Here is a 19245-nt window from a genome sequence, read left to right as displayed (position 1 = left end):
TTGTTTAGTGACTGGACTGTCAGAAGCTACTCAACTTTCACTCTTCTTTAGTTTTTCACTTTAAATATAAGTTCTAGTTTTAAATGCTGTTTTGTATTTGTATCTTACTGTTTAAAGAACAGGAGGGCCTTTTGTGTTTAAGCATTTATCGTGTATCAGGCGTTGCTCAGCATTTTCTGCATTAATGTTTTGTACACTCTTACATGCTTCTGTTTTAGAAACCTTTGTCTCATGAAAGTGATTTGTTTTTAAAAACTGACACACTAACATATCCTTAATGGTTATTTTTTGTGAATAGTATAAACTTGTGTTTAATGTTTCTGGTTATTTCCTGGGCAGTGACTGCTTAATCAGGTTTTGGGGAGGCATATTTGGGCTTTATTTGCATAAATAGGATTAGCTTTTCTCTCCATTTATTCTTAGAACTATGTATTTTACATGTTAAAGTGTTCTTTACAAAAATAGCTGTGACTGTAGTCTGTAGTAGAATCTTTTCTCTGTGTTCCATGTCAATGCAGCTGGATAAAGGAAACTGTTTCAAACTCTATAAGATACTCATTGTACATGTTGAATTATTTGGCCAGCACTCAGATTCTCATCACTTGATCATAAAAGTTTCCTAATGTCACTTTGTAAAGTAGGCACTAGTTTATCCACATGAAAGTATTTATGGAATAAAGATGACAATGGGAAATGTCATCATCTCTTTATGTGTTAGATTTCAGTCCCACAATTCAATGAATTGGATGTCAGGGTTACTCTTATTTACCTTTCTGAAAATAGGTTTTGATCCTGAAGGAAAATTCTGGAAAAGTAAATGACCCTTTCTCAGCAAACTTGTGCATTTTAGTAAGCTTGTGAGTGGATGTGTTTGGAAGCTTCCCCTTTTGGAGTATAACATGCTTAGGCTATTTTCGTTATAGCTATAGCTGGTAGCCCTGTGATTTTATAACTGAGATATCCATGTTGCAATGCTTAGAGCTGTTTTTCTGTTCATACTGCTGAAATTTTTTGTATTTGACACCTTGCTGAATTTTCAGCCAAACTGAGTCGTTCCTTGAGGCATTAAGTTACATTTTCTGATTCTGTCAATGTTTTAAGAGATTTAGACATACCTTTGGAAAAAGTTGGCCTTTACAGTGGCTAAATCCATGCTCTTGCACCATGGATGTGTGCTCTGTTTTCTGTTAAAGCACTTCATCTCCCTGGGGGATTTATCTTTGCTCTTCTAATTAATATAGCTAAGGATTTGTTCTGACCTCCCCATGCATGCTGCTGCTCACACACCCTTTCGCAGTGCTCGCACACAGCCCAAGGCTGCACTGGGCTGGGTTGTATATCAACACATTAGAACGGAGGAAAAAGGAGCCAGTCTTTCATGGGATCTCTAGGGAGCTTGGCTGTTTCCTAGCTACAGCTACACACTGCTACGTGCTTCTCTGCCCTTGTTTTTTATCATTTGCTTCAGAATCTGCACACACCCCCAGAGCATTCATAGCTTTCTGAAAGAGTTTTTGTACCACCACCCAACTTGTGCTTCACACTGGGGAGGAAAAAGCTATCAGTCTCTACAACAAAGGGCTGAACCTCACTGAATCCATACTTGGGAATAGAGATAGGAAGAGGGATCTTAATGAGGCAAATGAAGAGGTCTGGTGTCGGGGGGAAGTGGTGCAGGAGCTGAGCCACATGGCACAGCAGTGAAGGGTTGGGAGTTGTTAAGTATTGGAATTGATGACTTGTCACTTCTACACCCAGATACACCACAGCATCATTAGGATGAGTGACTAAGTCATCTGTCCCCCTCTTCTTCAGCCCTCTTAAACTCCTTCCCTGCAAAATGGCACTCTTGCCCATACTTCATACTAGGAGCAGTCCTTGGCCTACATGGTGTCCTAGAGCATATCTGGACATTGGCTGGAACAACACAGGCCCAAACCAGATCAGAAGGTGCTAACAATCAAATGGTACATGGGACAGGGCTTGACCTGCTGATCAACTGTGTGATGTAAATGTAGCCAAACAGGATCAGAATGGGAACAAGGTGTGGAGCAGAAAGCCATGCACTTATTGGGATAAGAGGAAAATAGGGAAAGTATGAAGAGCATTTCATTATTTCCTCTTGCAGAAAGATGCTAATGAGTTGAGGAACTGCATATAGAGAAGGGAATGAATAAAAAGGTGGAGATACCTTCAGTATTGTGTCCTGCCAAAGCTCTTAAGGAAAGCTGTTTACAGGGGTCAGTCAGCGTATCTGATTTTATAAGCCACTTTAAAGCTTGAAGGCTAACTTAACAGTTCTGATTTTCATCTTTGTGCTTAGCTCTGAAAATTTGGGTATCTACTAAGGAAGTTTTGTCAGCAGCTTCATGCAACGTGAAAGTTTTGTGAGTGATATGTCTACTATTTTGGGAGCTGGAAAAGAACTGGAAAAAAAATAGAAACTTCAAGTTGTGGCTTTTTCTCTACTGTCATATATAGGTCAACATACTCCTTTTCCAAGATCAAGAATAGCAAATATTATTTGCATCTAGTTATTAATGCTTCCAGCATTTATCATTGGCTCACATTTATCTGTGGTGTGGCAGTCAGTAACAGGGCAGACGTTTAGAACCCAGTTTGCATATTTCAAACTTCATTTACAAATCAAAGGCATGCTACTTTCAAACTGTTGGTATTATGGTTGACTTGTAATTATACTTAGCAGTCCACAACCTAGTGTTCTTACTTGAAGGCAGTTGGTTTTTTGGTGCTTTATTCTTGGTGGGTTTTTCTCTTCAAGTGAGAAAATCGGAATGTTTCTTAATACAACAATTTGGAACAGAATAGCTTTCCCATTAAAAAAAAAATAAACATTGTGTGGGAGGTGTGAGTCAATGAACTTCAACTACATGTATGTCTATGAGGGTCTATGAGATATCTTAATAAAGCCAGCAGTTGAATATAGTTGTTTAGTTTTTGGGACTACTTGATTACTAGTTTGCAGCATAACTTGCTAGTACACTAAATTATAGACTTCAGTGTGATTTGATTTTGCTTTGCTTCTGTGTGAGAACTTATTTTGATGGGCTAAAAGGAGATCTTGCAACTTTATTACTAAATGCAGTTCTTTTGCTGCTAGAGTTCATTAATGCCTTCAGTAGCACTTTATTTTTATGCCTGTTGAAGGTCTTGCAGTTTGCCATACAGGGACTTGAGCAAGGTTAAATACCATGTTATGCAATAACCAGGCTTTGACACTTGCAATAAAAAGGTTGCTAAAATTGTTTCCCATGTCTTTGGGAACTGAATATTTTAGCAAGCTGCCAGTAAATTTCATTTGTGGAATATGAATGAAACTTTTTTCCCCACAATTGCAAGTAATTAAAATCTTATTTAATTACAGTAGCTGAAAGCGAGCTATTGTAGTACTCTCTATGGCTCTATCATACTTCCTGGACTACTTGAAAATGCTAAGATTTGTTGCTGTTCCTAACCTTTGTGCTTAACCAGGGGAATACTATTATTTAATAGTAATAATAATTACAAGTTCATCTCATTTCACAGGAAATGTGGGTCCTTTGTGTCCACTTTTTAGTCTAAAATTATATACATTATTCAGCATTGCTCAGTGTAGGGCCCCTGGTGTTCTCTTGCACAGGTTGTTAAACTGCAGGATATGGGCTGCTTGCCATGGTACAGTATGGTGTGTGTGCTTGGGGGGAGTCACTGTATTCCTTGTATGCAGGAGGAATAGGTGGAAATGCAGATGAGGTGACTGAAGTTCTATGCACTCTTGGTAGTACAAGAACAGGAGAACTGAAGGAAAGAAAGTTTTGGAAAGAATCTGTGCAATAAATAAGACCGAAACAAATTATTTGGTAAGATTCGTGATGTTATTTTTTTATTATCTTTGTAAAAACTAAGAGAGTAAGCTCTTTATCAAATATAAATTAAGGTGGCCTGATTATTGGGAATATATTCATCTGTGTAAAGAGTAGACAGTATTTTCTCCAATTGAATTATGAATGGCAGAACAAGTAACCAGTGCTGGTGAGTGCCAGGTGGAAGCTCACAATGGATAAAAAAAATCAAGTGGTATTTCAAATGTTGTGTTCATAAATGAGGGTGACTTCCCATAAGAAAACACAGACGGAAATTGTTTTTATCTTGGTCTGTGCATTATGGAGAGGAAGACTTTAAGGAAAGAGATTTTTGGGAAGCTGAAGGAGTCCGATAGGCAAAAGGCTTCAGGAGAGCCCAGCTGACAGTCGTTGTCTGAACAGTGCTTTTGATATTAAATTCAATCACAGCTGATTGAAGCTTCAGTAGTTTATCAGTTGTAGACTTAGTCCTCCAGTTTGCAGAAGGGTAGGAGAAATCAAGTGGTGAGATGCAGCTAAGATCAGATTGGCCATGTCATAGGTTTGCAAATAAAATAGAAATGCAAGAGTAGCACAAGTTAGCCAATGTTCTTGGTACTTTATTTCTCCCCTGCACCCCACCCCATTTGGTTATATTTGTTGCTTTTTGAAGATGGGATTTCCTAAGGTATTGTCACCCTTCCTTTCTTTAAAAGAAATTAGTTTAGTAGGTTTACTAGTTAAATCTGTAACATTCTGCAGCTTCCTGAGTGTTTCTGAAACTACAGTTCCTTTGCTTAAACACCACCCCTCTCCCCCACCCCTATTTTAGGATGTACCCCTGTCAGGACAAAATGTAGACCTCCAAATAGCAGAGCAAGCTGATATTTCATAGGAACAATAAGATGTTAGCACAGTTGTGTACTCACAAAGGTATTTCAGATATTCTCATACACAGCACATGGCCATGCAGTCTAATTGGGGTACTAATGAAAGGACCATAAAACTAGAAATGGTATCTATCCAGTTGGTCAACACCATCTTATAAACTTAGGATCTTAAAAAGGGAACATTATAGTCATGTTGAAATAAGCATACCCAATCACCTCTCCTTACAGAATTTCCATTAGATATAATGGAAACATTTCAACCACTTCTCAGACCTGCTATGTAATGATACAATGATGGTTTGAAAGAGAAGGCTAAATTTGAAAGAAAAAATAAAATCATTCTTACCTCTCCAGGTGATGAAGTAGAAATTTTGGGAAACAGATCAAAGTTTTTTCTGTTATATTTTGGCACTGTTAAATGGATCATAAGGTATTTATGTACAGTTGGATCTGAGAGCAAAATAAAAAATAGTATTGCTTACTTAGGATTTGACTGCTGAGTAGAGATATATGGACTTTGTTCAAACTGTATGTGGATGATTAAAAATATGAAAAGAGGGTAATGATCAGGGTGTTGCATCTTCAATGTGTCATACAAAAAATTTTAAAAATCAAACCAGAAAGAAGGATAAAGTTGGTGTAGCAGAAATTTGTTACTTTTAGGAGAAGTACACTTTTCTTAACAGACTGCTTCTTCACATGAGCTTTTCATGAATGTATCTTTGATATGAAATTATAAAACTTTGTTTTGAAAATTGCTGTGAATTCTGTGCTAAGAATATACTAACCTGGTATAATGAGTTTAAGAATAACTATAATACATAGTTATTAAGCATACAGCTTTCAAATTTACCATTAATAAAATGTTTGTCCATTTCATTAATTGCATTTGCTTCGGTGACTTGTATAAAAAGTTTTGTGAGAAACAAGGATTTTGAACAAAGGGTCTGAGCTGTGTTCAAGTGACATATTGGAAATCTGATAGCATTAAAACAATGGTTACCTTCAAGAAATGTCCTGAAAGATCACCCCTTCAACAAACGTTCAAGATTACAATGCAATTAATCTTTGTGGCTCAACAGTAAAACCTTTATTCACATAACTTCCAAGTCGTCTTTTTGTCTGTAACTGATTTCTAGAAAAAGATCGGTGCATACATACTGAGCTTTTTTTAAAGGGCCTTGGCCTTCCTTGGAAGATAACCCTGGCTTTGTGAATTAAATGGTCATATTAAATCCAGAAGGGCAAAATGTAAGGTTCTGGAGACAAAATATTCAGGTCATACATCACTCAATTTACTTCAGGCAATGGAAAATCAAAAAGTAATTTAATTCAGTTCTCAAAGGAAACAAAAGTGTCTGGGATATCTGATTAACTCATTTCCTCATCTAATACCTACCTCTTTACAGCTTCAACTTTCCCATCAAAGAAAAGTTCTTGACATATGCTGAGACTTAGGATTGAAATGTAAAGAACCTGAAGTTCTGAAGAAGGTTCTTATATAAAATATTCTTCATAGGAGTTTCAGCTAGTTCAAACTCCAGAGAAGAGAAATGGCCCCTGTCACTCATTGAATCACCCTTTCTTCAATTAAATCAGGTCAGATCAGCCTTTCTTAGGTCAGACCAATTCTTTACTAGTTGTCTCAGGTGTTGGATTTAGTTAAGGCAGACTTCTATATTTTATGTATATATAATGTAGAGTTCTTACACAGGTAACCTGCTTAGGAGGTGTACAGATGTATTGTCTAGTTAGTTCAGATTTCTAGAGGATTTAAATGTTTTTATATCCATCTTCCCAGGTTTAACCTGTATTACGGTATAATAAAAAGCCATGCACAGAAATGTTAAAGTTGAAGCAAATACTTGTTTCCAGTTATTTCATTTGCCTTCTTGCTGAATTCAGTGAGACAATGACTGAGCACTTGGAAGCAGAAATAACAGATTTTGAAAAAACAGAAATGTTGGAAACAGAAATTAAGCTTTTTTCCTTTGTACTTTTTTCCCAGGAAGAATAAGAGTAGATCTCTATTGGAAGAGCAGTGACAGAGGAGAAACTACAGTTTCAGTACACTTAAAATAAACTTGAAAAAATGTTATGTTCTTAACACTGCAAGACAGCAAGATAACTTTTTCAGTTTTGCAATTTTAACACATGATGCCAGTCTGAATTTTCAATAGGTAGATGTATGGGATGGCTTTACTTTGTCTGTCCCTTTGAATTGCACCTCATGTGTATTAAAAAACTGTACAGACACACACATATATACTATATGAATTATATATCAATCAGAGTAATTCTGTGAATGAAATTATATCCTCAGTTTTTAGAGGGAGAAGTGCAGAACAGATTTTAGAGGAAAAAAAGGTAAGTGCCTGAGTGTAAACTGGCTAGTATTGTAGCAATTCTGTGAGTGTGTTTTGAAGTCTGTACCTTTACAAGTTATAAAACACTGAACAACTCTGCAATGTGTCTAGATACCTTTTCTTAATCAGAGCACCTTGCAAACTGAAAAGCATGAAGTAATATTTCTAGTAAGTAGCCTAGTGCTGGGATTTTTTTCCCCTTTTTTTTTCCGCAAAGGCAGTTTACTACAATTGAAAATCCGTAGAAAACTGGGGGCAACAGTCTTCCCTCCTACTTAGAGTGACATCTGAATGTTTAAACTGGAAAAGCACAAGATCTAGCTGAATGAAAAAAGCCTGTAAGCTCTTCAGAGGAAAATCAAGCAGCTCTACCATGCATTGATTTATATTAAATATAGCTATAGTGTATGTCAGCAAATAGAAAATGGAAAAGTAACTCAATAGAAGCAACAGCAACTCAAAACAAATGAAAGTCAAACACCTTATTTACATGCCAAAAAAATTTAGAAGATTGACTGCTGGGTACCATTTTTCTACAGAAATACAAAAATGTTAAAAGTCATATTACAGAAAAAAAGCTAAAATTAAGTAACTTCACTAGATCACCTTTTCAACTGAATCCCTGGAGTGGATTGAATGTCATGTGTTAGAGTAAAACTGGAGAGACTTGGTGAAAAACAAGAGCATGTAGTGATCATGAGACTCAAATTTTTCATTTATGTTTGAATATTAAAAGACAAGGGAGAATGTGCTTTGAGTTTTGAGACAGATAATGGCTATATACTGCTCATTACCACAGACCTAGTCTCTATCATTGGTAAAGACCAGGCCAGCTTGGGAAGGGCCATAACTGTAATAGTGAAAGATCATCTGCTTCCTTGTGAATACACATAATGATTACATTTTTATCATGATCATGTAATTAACTCATTCTAATGTTACCTCCTTTTTTACAATAACCTGCATTTAGAATGAAGTAGGAAAACCCTTGATATGACATTCTGATCAAGAGCGTCTCATACTGTGTCTGAGAAGAGATGGTGTGAGGTGAGGTAGTGTGGGACACATGATCTGAGGGCGCTTTTTGAGCAAGTGATGAATCATCTACAAGGAAGTATTTAGATATGTAGATTTAGAGAAAGCCTTTTGTCCAGTGGAAGAGATGGAAAGTTAAACAGTATGGGGAAAATGGAGAGGCTATTTTGTTAACATGAGGAAGAGAAGAAAATGCTATAAAATGCTTCACAGAATCAAGAATATACTCAGTTGGAAGGGACCCACAAGGATCATCAAGTCCAACTCTTAGCCCTGCACAAGCCCATCTCCAGGAGTCACACCATGTGCCTGAGAGTATCATCCAAACATTTCTTGAACTCTGTCAGACTTGATGCTCCCTAGGGAGCCTGTTCCAGCACCCAACCACCCTCTGGGTGAAGAACTTTTTTCTAGTATCTAACCTTCCCTTTATCTTCTGTGTTTTGCTATGCACAGCTGTTGTGGCTTAATATCTGCATGTATGTATATTTAAAAAGAAAAAAAAAACACCAACCAAACAAACCTGTATAGAAATAAATGTTTGTTTATTTCAACAGAATGCTGAAATTTCTGTATTTGAAGTGAACATTCGTTTCGTTGGTGGACTACTTTCAGCTTACTATCTTTCAGGAGAAGAGGTAAGATATTTCACATGGGTTATCTGAAGTATAATCATCTGGATAAGTTGTAAACTTTTAATTTAATAATTTTATGTATCCAAATCAAATGTATTTAAAACTTTGAAAACCAGTCCACTGGGTTTTCTTCTATTATTGTTGCTTTCTGTAAGTCCTAAAGCTATTATTTCATTTGAGTGTTAAATGATACTCAGGTCCTTTTCCTGTGTTGGAACCATACCAGTACATTCTTATTGGGCTTTGTGCTATAGTGTGTAATTATGGAGTTCCTATGCTATGATAGTGGTAGATTTGGTACATCAGCATCCTGCTTTGCAAATGGGTTTCAGGCATATCCTTGAATTCCTATAAACTCTACTTCTGTTGGCCTTCCTGAAAATGAAGCTTCAGCTCAGGTGGAAAAGACATGAAACCATCCAAAACATGAAAACTAGTAAGCCTATACATGTGAATGTCTTTAAAGCGTTAATGACTCATTGATCTCTATTGCCTTTCGTGGGTTCTGGAGAGAATGAAGATGCAATTTTAGCTAAGAGCTTTGTCTAAATGCAATTCTGTAGTATTTTTGGAGAAGGCCAAAAGACTCACGGGTCAAAGGTACCATATTAAGTCACAGGTACTATGATATTTTAAATTTTTATCTTGTATAGTGGGTTGACCCTGGCCAGATACCAGGTACCCACTACAGCCACTCTCCCTCTGCAACTGGACAGAGGAGAGAGGTAAAAAAAAAACCCAGCTAAGAATTCATGAGTTGAAATGAGAGCTAGGAGAGGTCAGTTACTGATTACCTTCACAGACAAAACAGACTCAAAGTGAGGATAGTACTTAAATTTATTACTAACAGGATAAGAGCCAAAGAGTGAGAAATAAAACAGTCTTAAAAACACCTTCCCCTCACCCCTCCTTCCATGTTCTCCCTCCTCCCCCCCAGCGGTGCAGGGGGATAGGGAATGTGGGTTACTGTCAGTTGTTGTTTCTGCCCTGCTCCCATGGGGTCCCTCTCACAAGAGACAGTCCTTGATGGACCTCTCCAGTGTGAGTCCATCCCTCGGGCAGCAGTTCTTCCCAAACTGCTGTCCAATGGGTCACTCCTCCATGAGGTGCAGTCCTTCACGAATGAGCTGTACTGGTGTAGGTCCCCCACAGGGGCCACAAGTCCTACTTGGGAAAACTTGCTCCAGCATGGGCTTCACTCTCCATGGGCTGCAGGTCCCTAGCAGGACCCTGCTCCATCTTGGGCCTCCCACAGGGTCACAGCCTCCTTCAGATATCCACCTGCTCCAGCATGGGCTCCTCCATGGGCTGCAGGTGGGTCTCTGCACCCCGATGGTCCTCCATGGGCTGCAGGGGCACAGCTGCTCCACCATGGTCTGCACCACGGGCTGCAGGGGCCTCAGCTCCAGCACCTGGAGATCCTCCTCCCCCTCCTTCTGCACTGACCTTGGTGTCTGCATTGTTGTTCCCATGTTCTCACTCTACTCTTCCCTGGATGGAATTCTTTCTGCACAACAACCTTCTGTTCTTAAATATGTTATCACAGAGGCATTACTATCACCCCTGATTGGCTCAGCCTTGGCCAGGGGCAGGAAGCCCATCCTGGAGCCAGCTGGCATTGGCTGCACGGGACGGGGGAAGCTTCTAGCAGCTTCTAACAGAAGCCACCCCTGTAGCCCCTCCGCTACCAAAACCCAGCCACAGAAACCCACTACAGCTTGGCACTTGAAAAGTCTTTAATCTTACTAGTTTAAATTCATATTTCCGTCTCTGTATTATAGTAGTATTTTATTGTAGGATTACACAAGTTAATACTCTTTAACTCTAAGTTGAATTTATCACTGGATTTCTTTAAATCCAAAGTAATTACTGGTGGAAACTCCACAAAACCCTAAAAAAGATAATTTTTTCATATGTAAATTTCCCAAATGCTTGATAGAGTTCTATTTTGAACCTGTCACTTTAAATTAACTTAAATTCGATGGTGTACATGTTGGATTTTGTTAAAATTTCTCATTACATTCAATCTGCCTTAGCAGGTACAATTGGGTCATGTACCTGATACAGCAGTTAAAAGGAAACAATGTTCCTCTGACATTTTTAGGTGTGAAGAAGACTTACCTGTTTGTTTTCCATGGTCCTATCCTGAGTGTGGCTGGTATTGAAAGGACATTAATGTCTTAAAATAAACACCTTTTAGTATTTTAACTGGCTTGTAATTTTGGGGGGAAAAAATTGCACTTAAACACTTAACAGTAATGAAAAAAACTGAGAGGTGCTTGGGAGATGGCTTTTTGATTCTTCCTAAATATTGTTTTACTTATGTTTCATCTCTGACTATTGAAGAAAATCACTCATCCTCCTATAGTAACTCAGCACAGAAATAAACATATCTAAGCATATCTCCAGTTGAAAGCTCTTCTTGGATTAAATAGTTGTATCTTTCACTGCAGATGTATTTGGCAAACAGGAGTGAACTTTTCCAGTATAACCTATTTCTACACTTTAATTAACCAGTTCTGACAGAAGCAGAGAATATTTCTTGGCAGATGACTAGCTGGTAGATGATTGCATGTGAGCCTTTACGTCAAGCAACAGTTGTCTGCCAAGAAATGCCTGAACCATTTGTCATTGGTGCTGGTGATTTCACATGTATGTTGATGGTTTGTATCTTGTGTCTGTTAATGTGCAGTCTTGCTTTCAATCGGTGCTTATAGTTTCTCCTAATTAACACCTAGTCATTTCTTCTCAACCATTCCTTCATCCTTAGAGAGGCAGCTTTACCACCACCTCTTGGACTAGATTGATAGCAACACCCATGTTCCAGTAAAACGCTTGTACAAATGAAATGAGGAGACATCTGAAGCAAAAAAAAGTGTTTCACAGAGTGGATAATTAAGTGGAACTCTTTGCAGTGGAATGTTGTCGATAATGGATGCTGATACCCATTCTAAAAATGACAGACTCATTAATGAAATTAAAATGGGCTCTTAAACACAAAAAAGAGGTGCATGGTTAAGGAGGGTGCTGAGCTCTTGCAGGCCAGAAAAGGCACCGCCCATGCTTGCCACTGGTTCTCATACTCTTTGGTAGGCATCTGCTGTCTGAGACAGAATGATGTTGTCCTGGTGGCTTAGAGAGTGCAAATCAGCACAAGCTGCCTTTATTAGATGTGGGGAAACTTCATGATTTGTCTCCTAAATCCAAGACACTGAAGCAATAGCCAGCCACTGCCTATGGAAAGAATGGGATGCAGCAAGATGAGGTTTTCCATGCTATGTGGGTCTTCCTTCACTAGTGCTGTTGAGAGGTGTGGAAAGGCCTGAGGGCCCCAGAGACTGGCTGCTACCATAGAAAATATATATTTAATAATCTGTTAGTGCATTATATTAGTGGGTGTTCCTAAGGAGGTGGCATAATCTGTATGCACTCTGTTTGGAGGATTAAGCTTTCTCAGTTAAAAGCTCAATTAATTCTTTATCAGATTAACTATTAAAAAATCTTACATTTTCTGTGCTCACTTATCAATATCCTAATTAAAGAAAGCTATGTATCAGTAAAAGGATTGACAGAAATAATTATTGTTTGTACTTCTGAATTACATTTCCATGGGTAATGATCCAAAGCTGCAACACATTGTATGTTCCATAATCATTTGTAAGTCTAACAAATCATGATTAAAGAATATCCTATCATATTGAGTAGTTCCTAAAACATCCTGCTCATATAATAGTTCATTTAGATAAAGGCACCAATGTGAATCATTCTAAAAATGAACAGATTGAATACTTTGCCATTTGATAACTGTGTACTGCTCGCTTGCAAGTGGAGCTATGAGATGCATTCTATTAAACTTCCTACAGTTTCCGCCTTACTTGAATTAATGTGAAATAACTAAAAGTGCTAGAAATGTCATATGCTTTAATTTTTTAAAAAAATTTGATTACTCTCTAAATCCAAGCTAGACAGATTTCCAGTCAAATATCAAACTTCATTTGTAAAACAGCTACAAATAGCAAAAAACTTTATTTAATGTAACTGTTTCAGTGCTGCTCTTTTTTTGTTGGCTGTTTTTTTAGTTTGTTTCAGTTTTTTTAACTCCCTTATAGTAATATTGCATGTGAATGCTTCCCTGGTATTTTTTCATGAGTCAGTGACTGTAAGTATTATTAAAAATAAAACTAGCTCTTTTAAAGTACTGCTAGTGTTGGCATACATGGAACTGTTGGTAGGAGCCTGTAATATGGCAAATGTAACCCATCAGAATGGGATGGATTTTTTTTTTTTTTTGCAAATTTCTTGATCATTTTCTTTAAATTAAACCTGAATTCATTACTAAGTAAGTAATTTTAAGCAACTTTTTGTTTTGGTGCTGGAAAATAAGATGTCTAGTAAGGAAGAAATTTGTTTTACAACTGCTTTGCTGTACTTTGCTAGTCTGATGTAAAATTCTGGTATACCAAGGGTCAGAAGTATTGCATGCAACAAGATCGCCTGTTCTGCAGATGCAGATATCCACATATTTCCACATGTAGTCATATAAGGAGATAATTTGTTAACTTTTGGAGGACGACAACATTGTATCCTCTAACAGCAACTAAGGTCTTTCTTGGAATTCATGGAGATGACAAACATTACTTGTGAGCACTGTAATTTTCACTGTTGGGAATAAAACTGTGATAGTGGTGCTGAAAGTCATGGTAAATGTGTGGTGCTGCTCTTAGTCTGATCAGCCTTGTATATTCTCTAGCTCTTCTGATTTACTCATAGCTGGTTCTTAAAGGCACTGCTAAAGCTGTGTAATAAGGAAACTGTTTTACTTGAAGGTTGGTTCCACGATCAGAGAATACATTGCACAGCCAGAAATAGGAGCTTCTAATTTGCGGTTTGTCAGAATAGCAAAAAAGTAAATCCAAAATGCTCTGAAGTGAATAAGGAACACATGAGTTTCAGATCCAGCTGGTAAGTTTGCAGATTCCTTTGAAGCTTTTCTGGTTTTTGAGTGGGATAAGTAACTTTTTTTTTTGTCCCAGAATCAAAATATTTTGCATTCAGCAGCTGTTCTTCCTTCATAATATGCTTATATTGCCATTCTTCTCCAGGGCATGAAGCAGAAATGTGACAGATTTTTGAGGTTTTTTTTTACTCTGGCAGTACAACCTGTTTGAAGGAACGTGAATTTATCCTGATTAGGATGAAGGAATAATAATTAAAAAAACAAACCAAAACAAAAAAGCAACAACAAAAACAAACCAAGACCCCCCCAGACCTAAAGAAACAACCAACCAAAAAAACAAACTGTTCTTCTCGATGAGTTTCATCTATTACTCTTTACCAGCTGTTAATTAGAGGTTAAAAAAAAAAAAAAAGTGATGACATATCACCTATTTAGTTTATATCTGCATTTAGAATCAGAGTTACAGTGCCACTATTCAACCTCACTTGATGATCTTGGCCTCCTGTCTGACTTCAGACCTAGTCATTGTTCACTTAAAACCGCCATCCCTCAGTGATTGTAGAGCTGTCTGACTAATGAGGAGCAGGCATGAAATAATGATGCCGATGCTATTGATCTAGAGCTGCCTCTGCCAGGCTGACCACAGAAGATTGCTGACTTCATATAGTGCTAAGACATTCTCCAGAATTTAGCTGTAGCTATTTTATCTGTCTCTCCCTCTCTTGTAGAGGTGTCTCTTCAGAGAGAATATTTAAATTCCATAAATGCAAAAGAATATATAATCCATCATTTAGCAGTCTTGAATGTTAGGAAAATGAAATTTGTCACCTTTACAAAGGTATTGGCCTATTAGTGCAAATCAGAATGTAAGTTCCCAGCGTATGTGCCTTGGGGATCTTAGCTCACCAGTGTGAGAATTGACCACATGTTTTATCTCCTGCTTCCTCTCACTTAATTTGACACTAATTAACAAGAGGCCTTTTCCTTTTATGCCTTGGAAGCTTGATTTCTAATGCTGTTTGAAACTGCAGGCATACTGTATCAGCTTGATCACTTCTGTGTGAATGCCACTTAACTCCTCCTTAATTGTTTTCAGAGACTGGCAGTAAAGTTCCCTTTGTGGTACAAACTAGAAAACTGAAATTGCCTGTAGTTTTCTGCAGCTCTGTTTTCAGATTTGGGTCCTGTTTCCCACCTACCATCCATCTGCTGCCCATTTTAAGCAATACATCAGTATTTCAGTGGTGTCGTGGTTTAGTTCCTTTAGAGCTCTGAAATGATCTTTAAGATTTGTTTCATTTTTATAGATTTATGATTGAATCCTGGAGCCATTCAACTTGGAAGTGACCTCAAGAAGTCACTAGTTCAGCCTCAATATTGCAACAGTGCATTAGGCTTGTTCTTTTAAGAACCTGCTTGCATGGAAACCTGCCTAGGCTCTTCAAGACAGAACACTGGGGCAAATTTATCTTTTCTTCAGTGGCTTTGTTTCATGCACTGTGCTCTTTTACACAGATCTCTTATTGTTTCTTCTGGCTCTCTAGTAAGCCTCCTGTTTCTCTTTTTTTTTTTTTTAACTTTAAACACTTGTTCTTGAAAAATTACTTTTAGCCTGACTTGAGTGTTTTCATTTAACTTGTCAAGCATTATCAGTTTCTGTACTTCTTAGCTGGACTCAATATACTTTTACTTTTAATTAACTTCTTTACAGTCATACCAAAAGAAGGTAGAAGTCATCTGATCCTTTTGATTTGAGAATTTTGGACTCTGAACCTCATATTTTATTCTCCAAGTCATCTCCAAGAATTTTATGCATTTGCCTGTTTCTTTCTAAGTTCATTGATTCTCTTTCCAAACTTAAACATTAGCAAAGTGAACCTTTTGTTTATAACAGCATGTTGAATTGGAGTGTGTGGCCCCTGTTAGATAGTAATATGTCAAACTAAGTTAAGAGCTACTTTTTCTCTTATGGACTCTGAGTTTCTGCAAGAAGCTGTCATGACAGTGTATAAAAGCAAGGTTTATATCAGCTCTAATGTAACACTTAACAGCCTACTCAGGGACAGAGAAGGATTTAAAATCTCCTCTGTTTCCCACTATCACAGTCTGTAATCTCCATTAGTATTTCAGTCTCTTCACCACCTTTAATAAATCTAAGGCTGTTCACTTTCTGTGCTAGCTGCATCACATTCCCTCTGGATTCACATTCTGGAGATAACCTCGACTCCTAAGATTTTCTTTTATGTAGACTGTTCTCTGCTGTTGCAAGCAGATTGCCCTTCAGTCTTCTATTTCTGTCTCTTAAGTTCCTGTGGTGCAATTATGCTGTCGCTGTTGATGAAACCCATCTCTCTTAAATAGGTTCCCTTTACTCCAAAAGCTTTCTCATTCCTAATATTTCTGTCCCCTTTCTCCCAGTGCTACTTGCTCAGCTGCTCTGTGCAACTCTGCTGCTCAAGCTGGCCCCGCACATAACTGAGAAAAGTTCGAAGGTATGGGTAACAGAGATGTGGATTTCCAGCCTTGCACTTAATTAAAATGTTGCTTCTTGGTTTTCCTTCTCTTCCGTCTCTGCTTTGGAGTTACTGATACCACATATACCTACCATGACACTGAACTTTCTCAGGTCTAAGTACCTGAAGCCTTGTGGAGACTCTGCCACCTGTACCACAGTAAGGCACCACCACCAGGCACACAATTAGCTGTCATCACCAACATTTTTTGTGCTTCAGAATAAAGGCCCTCAGGCAACTCTGAGTGAGAATAGTGGCAATTTACATTAATTCCATAAATTGCTGTCTGCTGGAGTCCAGCAGTGGGTATGTTTTGCTTTCAGTTCTCTGTCATCAGTGTGAATATCCACAGCAGGGGACTGAGAAGCTATGGTGATAGCTTGCTGCAGCTGCCATAACTAAGCCTCTATGAAACCAGGAGTCAGAGCCCTGATTTTGGTCTGAGAAACATGAGTTTAGAACTTGAACCTGTATGTAACCATGTTCAATACTTTTAATGGTTTCCCTTTCGCATAACTGAAAGGAGTTTGTTTGGGGAGTTTTCTCAAAACAACAACAAAAAAATCTGTTTTGTCCCATGGCAAACAACTTGACATGTTGACTTTAGAAATAACCAAAAAGTTAGTTGCTCATTACATTAATTTTAACTAAAATCCCTGCTTACCTCCAGACTACTGTAGTCTGATGGTAAATTGCTAGAAAGGCGAATGAATGATAATGAGAGCTAAGTATTATTACCTGATTGTGATTGTAACAGCTGTTCTATTTGGCATAACCTCATGGGCTGTATTACTGAGTAGAATTCAAGCAGCTGAGAAGGAGCTGTTTGTTTCTTCTGAGGATTTGGCTCTCAACAAGCTCCTGCAGTTTCGCTTCATTCTGGTTCTACAGAACAGTTGGAGAGAGATTGTCTATCAGAAATATCAGTGTGTATGGTTTCCTTTTGAGCAGCAGCAGCTCCAGATAGACCCAAAAGAAGAATTCTTTGCATGTGTGTTAATATATTGTACAGAAGAAGTGATACACTATTAACAGTCTGTCCAGAGTCACCATGCATCTGCAGAGAAGTTGTTTCCAAGATACTTCTCTCTTTTATCTCAGTGTTCACTTCTGTCATTTTGTACCAGCAAATGCGGTTGCAATTATAAGGAGTCAAAGCAGGGTCAAAACACAGTGCCTGAAAAGTTGGTGAAGTTGTTCTGCAGACTTAATAGAAAATGTACAATATATGGTTAGATACAGGGTTTGGTGGAGCCATTTGCAAGTAGTGTTTAGATTTTTGCAAATATCCATATCTAAAGAATAATCCTTATCTATAATATCACAGCTGAGGATTTTACTTCTTTCTGCAAATGAAAACAACATAAAGATATCTCAGTCAGTGCTGACAGTGGGAATAGATCAGCATTAATTTATTCTGCTTAAATTCTAGGCTATGTAAAATATTTGGGAAAGTATATTCTCTCTGTGGATATGGTGTAAAAGTTCAATTAGGTGATAAGTAAAAGATGTTATTGAATCATCGTACTGATTTTTCCAAAAGAAAAATGTGAAAATATTATTTTACTCTGAATGTAGAGTAATTCTTCATTTCTTCATCTAAATATTTCACAATGTATTGCTAGTTTATGTAAGAGTCCATTTTGTGCTTTGTCTCCCTAGACAAAAATAGTTATTTTTCATTAAGTTGGGAGCTAAGTAGGTGATAACTCTTATTAGCTTAGAGAACATAAAAGCATAAACCATCCAGTAGATTACCATGTTTTTGATTCTGTTGGCAGAAGGCATCTGAAGGCGTTACATCAGATTCTCAAAGCTGACTAGCAAAGAATCTTTCTACTTTTGTATCTTTTTGGAAAAACTTAAATTACTTCTATTAAAAATTATGTAAGCATTAATTAATTCTTAGTATTTTAAATACAAATCAAGCAAACAGAAATTTATGATGAAGTTGGGAAAGTTTCTTATCCAATTTGCTCTTTGAAGCATCAGATTAGAAATTCATTACAAAACACCACTTTGTGCCACATACCAGTTTGGCTGCGTCAAGCTAACTGTAAATCACTGAGAAAATTGAGTGCCTGAAATCAGAAGCAGACACCATTGCTGTTCTTTTGCATGCCCTTCATGTCTCCAGCAATAGATGCAGATAATAGTATCTTGGCTGCAGAAGCAACAGGTACTCTTCTAGTCTCCTTTGCACTTAGCAACACACTTGCTAAACAGATCAAATGTGAAACAGATACATACAAGGTTCACTGGCTTTAAGTTAGCATGAACTCTCGGGGTCAATTTGTGGCGAGTGCTAATTGGCCTGTCTAGTGGGTTTTTTTGGCAGGTTTGCTATTTTCAGACAACAGAAATATGAAAGATTTGTAGGATGAGAAGGGAGCTTTCTCCCATGTCTTTCAGTAACTGCAGGAATCCACATGCTATTTGTTTGCCATCTGTTTGCAAAAATGCAACAGTTGAATAATGTTGATAAATGTTGTGGTTGATAAATGAGTGCAGTTCCTGTCTCTCTAGTGCCAAAAGCTTGCCTCTGCCATACACAGTTTGTATTTGCACCCTATCTGCGAATGACTGAGAATGAATTTGGACATGATGTTCACATGAAAAATCCTGTGCCACTTCCAGACGATGGATGCTAAGGGGAATTTGTGTTTTTGGCAGGTGATTGTCCCTAAACAGAGCTGTCATGAAGTATTTGAAAGACAAATCTTTTTTTTCCTCAAATCAGTAAATATAAGGGCTCATTTTGCCCAGGGCTAAGTGCATAGAATTGTGCTAACTGTAAACTTTTCTTAAGCTAAAGACTGAGAAGAGAATAAACATGAAGATCTGAAAGCTGAAAAAGAGGAGTGGTATGTAGTGCCAGTGTCTCATACAAATCTTACTTGGTTTTCTCAAGGAAAAATAATTTAGGATGTACTTAAACAGCAAATTCAGTTTCTTAGCTCATTGTTTACTTTGCAAGTCTTTTGTCAACATGTATACAAGCTTTTGT

General features: G+C 37.6%; 1 protein-coding gene across 1 annotated transcript in view; it reads left to right on the top strand.

Annotated features, from left to right (window-relative positions):
• The window catches only part of MAN1A1 (mannosidase alpha class 1A member 1), a 147435-nt gene that overhangs the window by 49396 nt on the left and 78794 nt on the right, over positions 1-19245 (top strand). The window contains exon 4 of the mRNA XM_027716302.2: positions 8691-8771. Within this exon, the coding sequence (XP_027572103.1) occupies positions 8691-8771 (81 nt within the window). The remainder of the gene's footprint in view (positions 1-8690; positions 8772-19245) is intronic.

This window comes from Pipra filicauda, unplaced genomic scaffold, assembly GCF_003945595.2.
Source record: "Pipra filicauda isolate LSUMZ 115617 unplaced genomic scaffold, ASM394559v2 scaffold349_size1355687_pilon, whole genome shotgun sequence".
Classification (NCBI taxonomy): Eukaryota; Metazoa; Chordata; class Aves; order Passeriformes; family Pipridae; genus Pipra; species Pipra filicauda.
The sequence above is the reverse complement of the archived record's forward strand: the minus strand, read 5'-3'. Positions and strand labels throughout refer to the sequence as shown.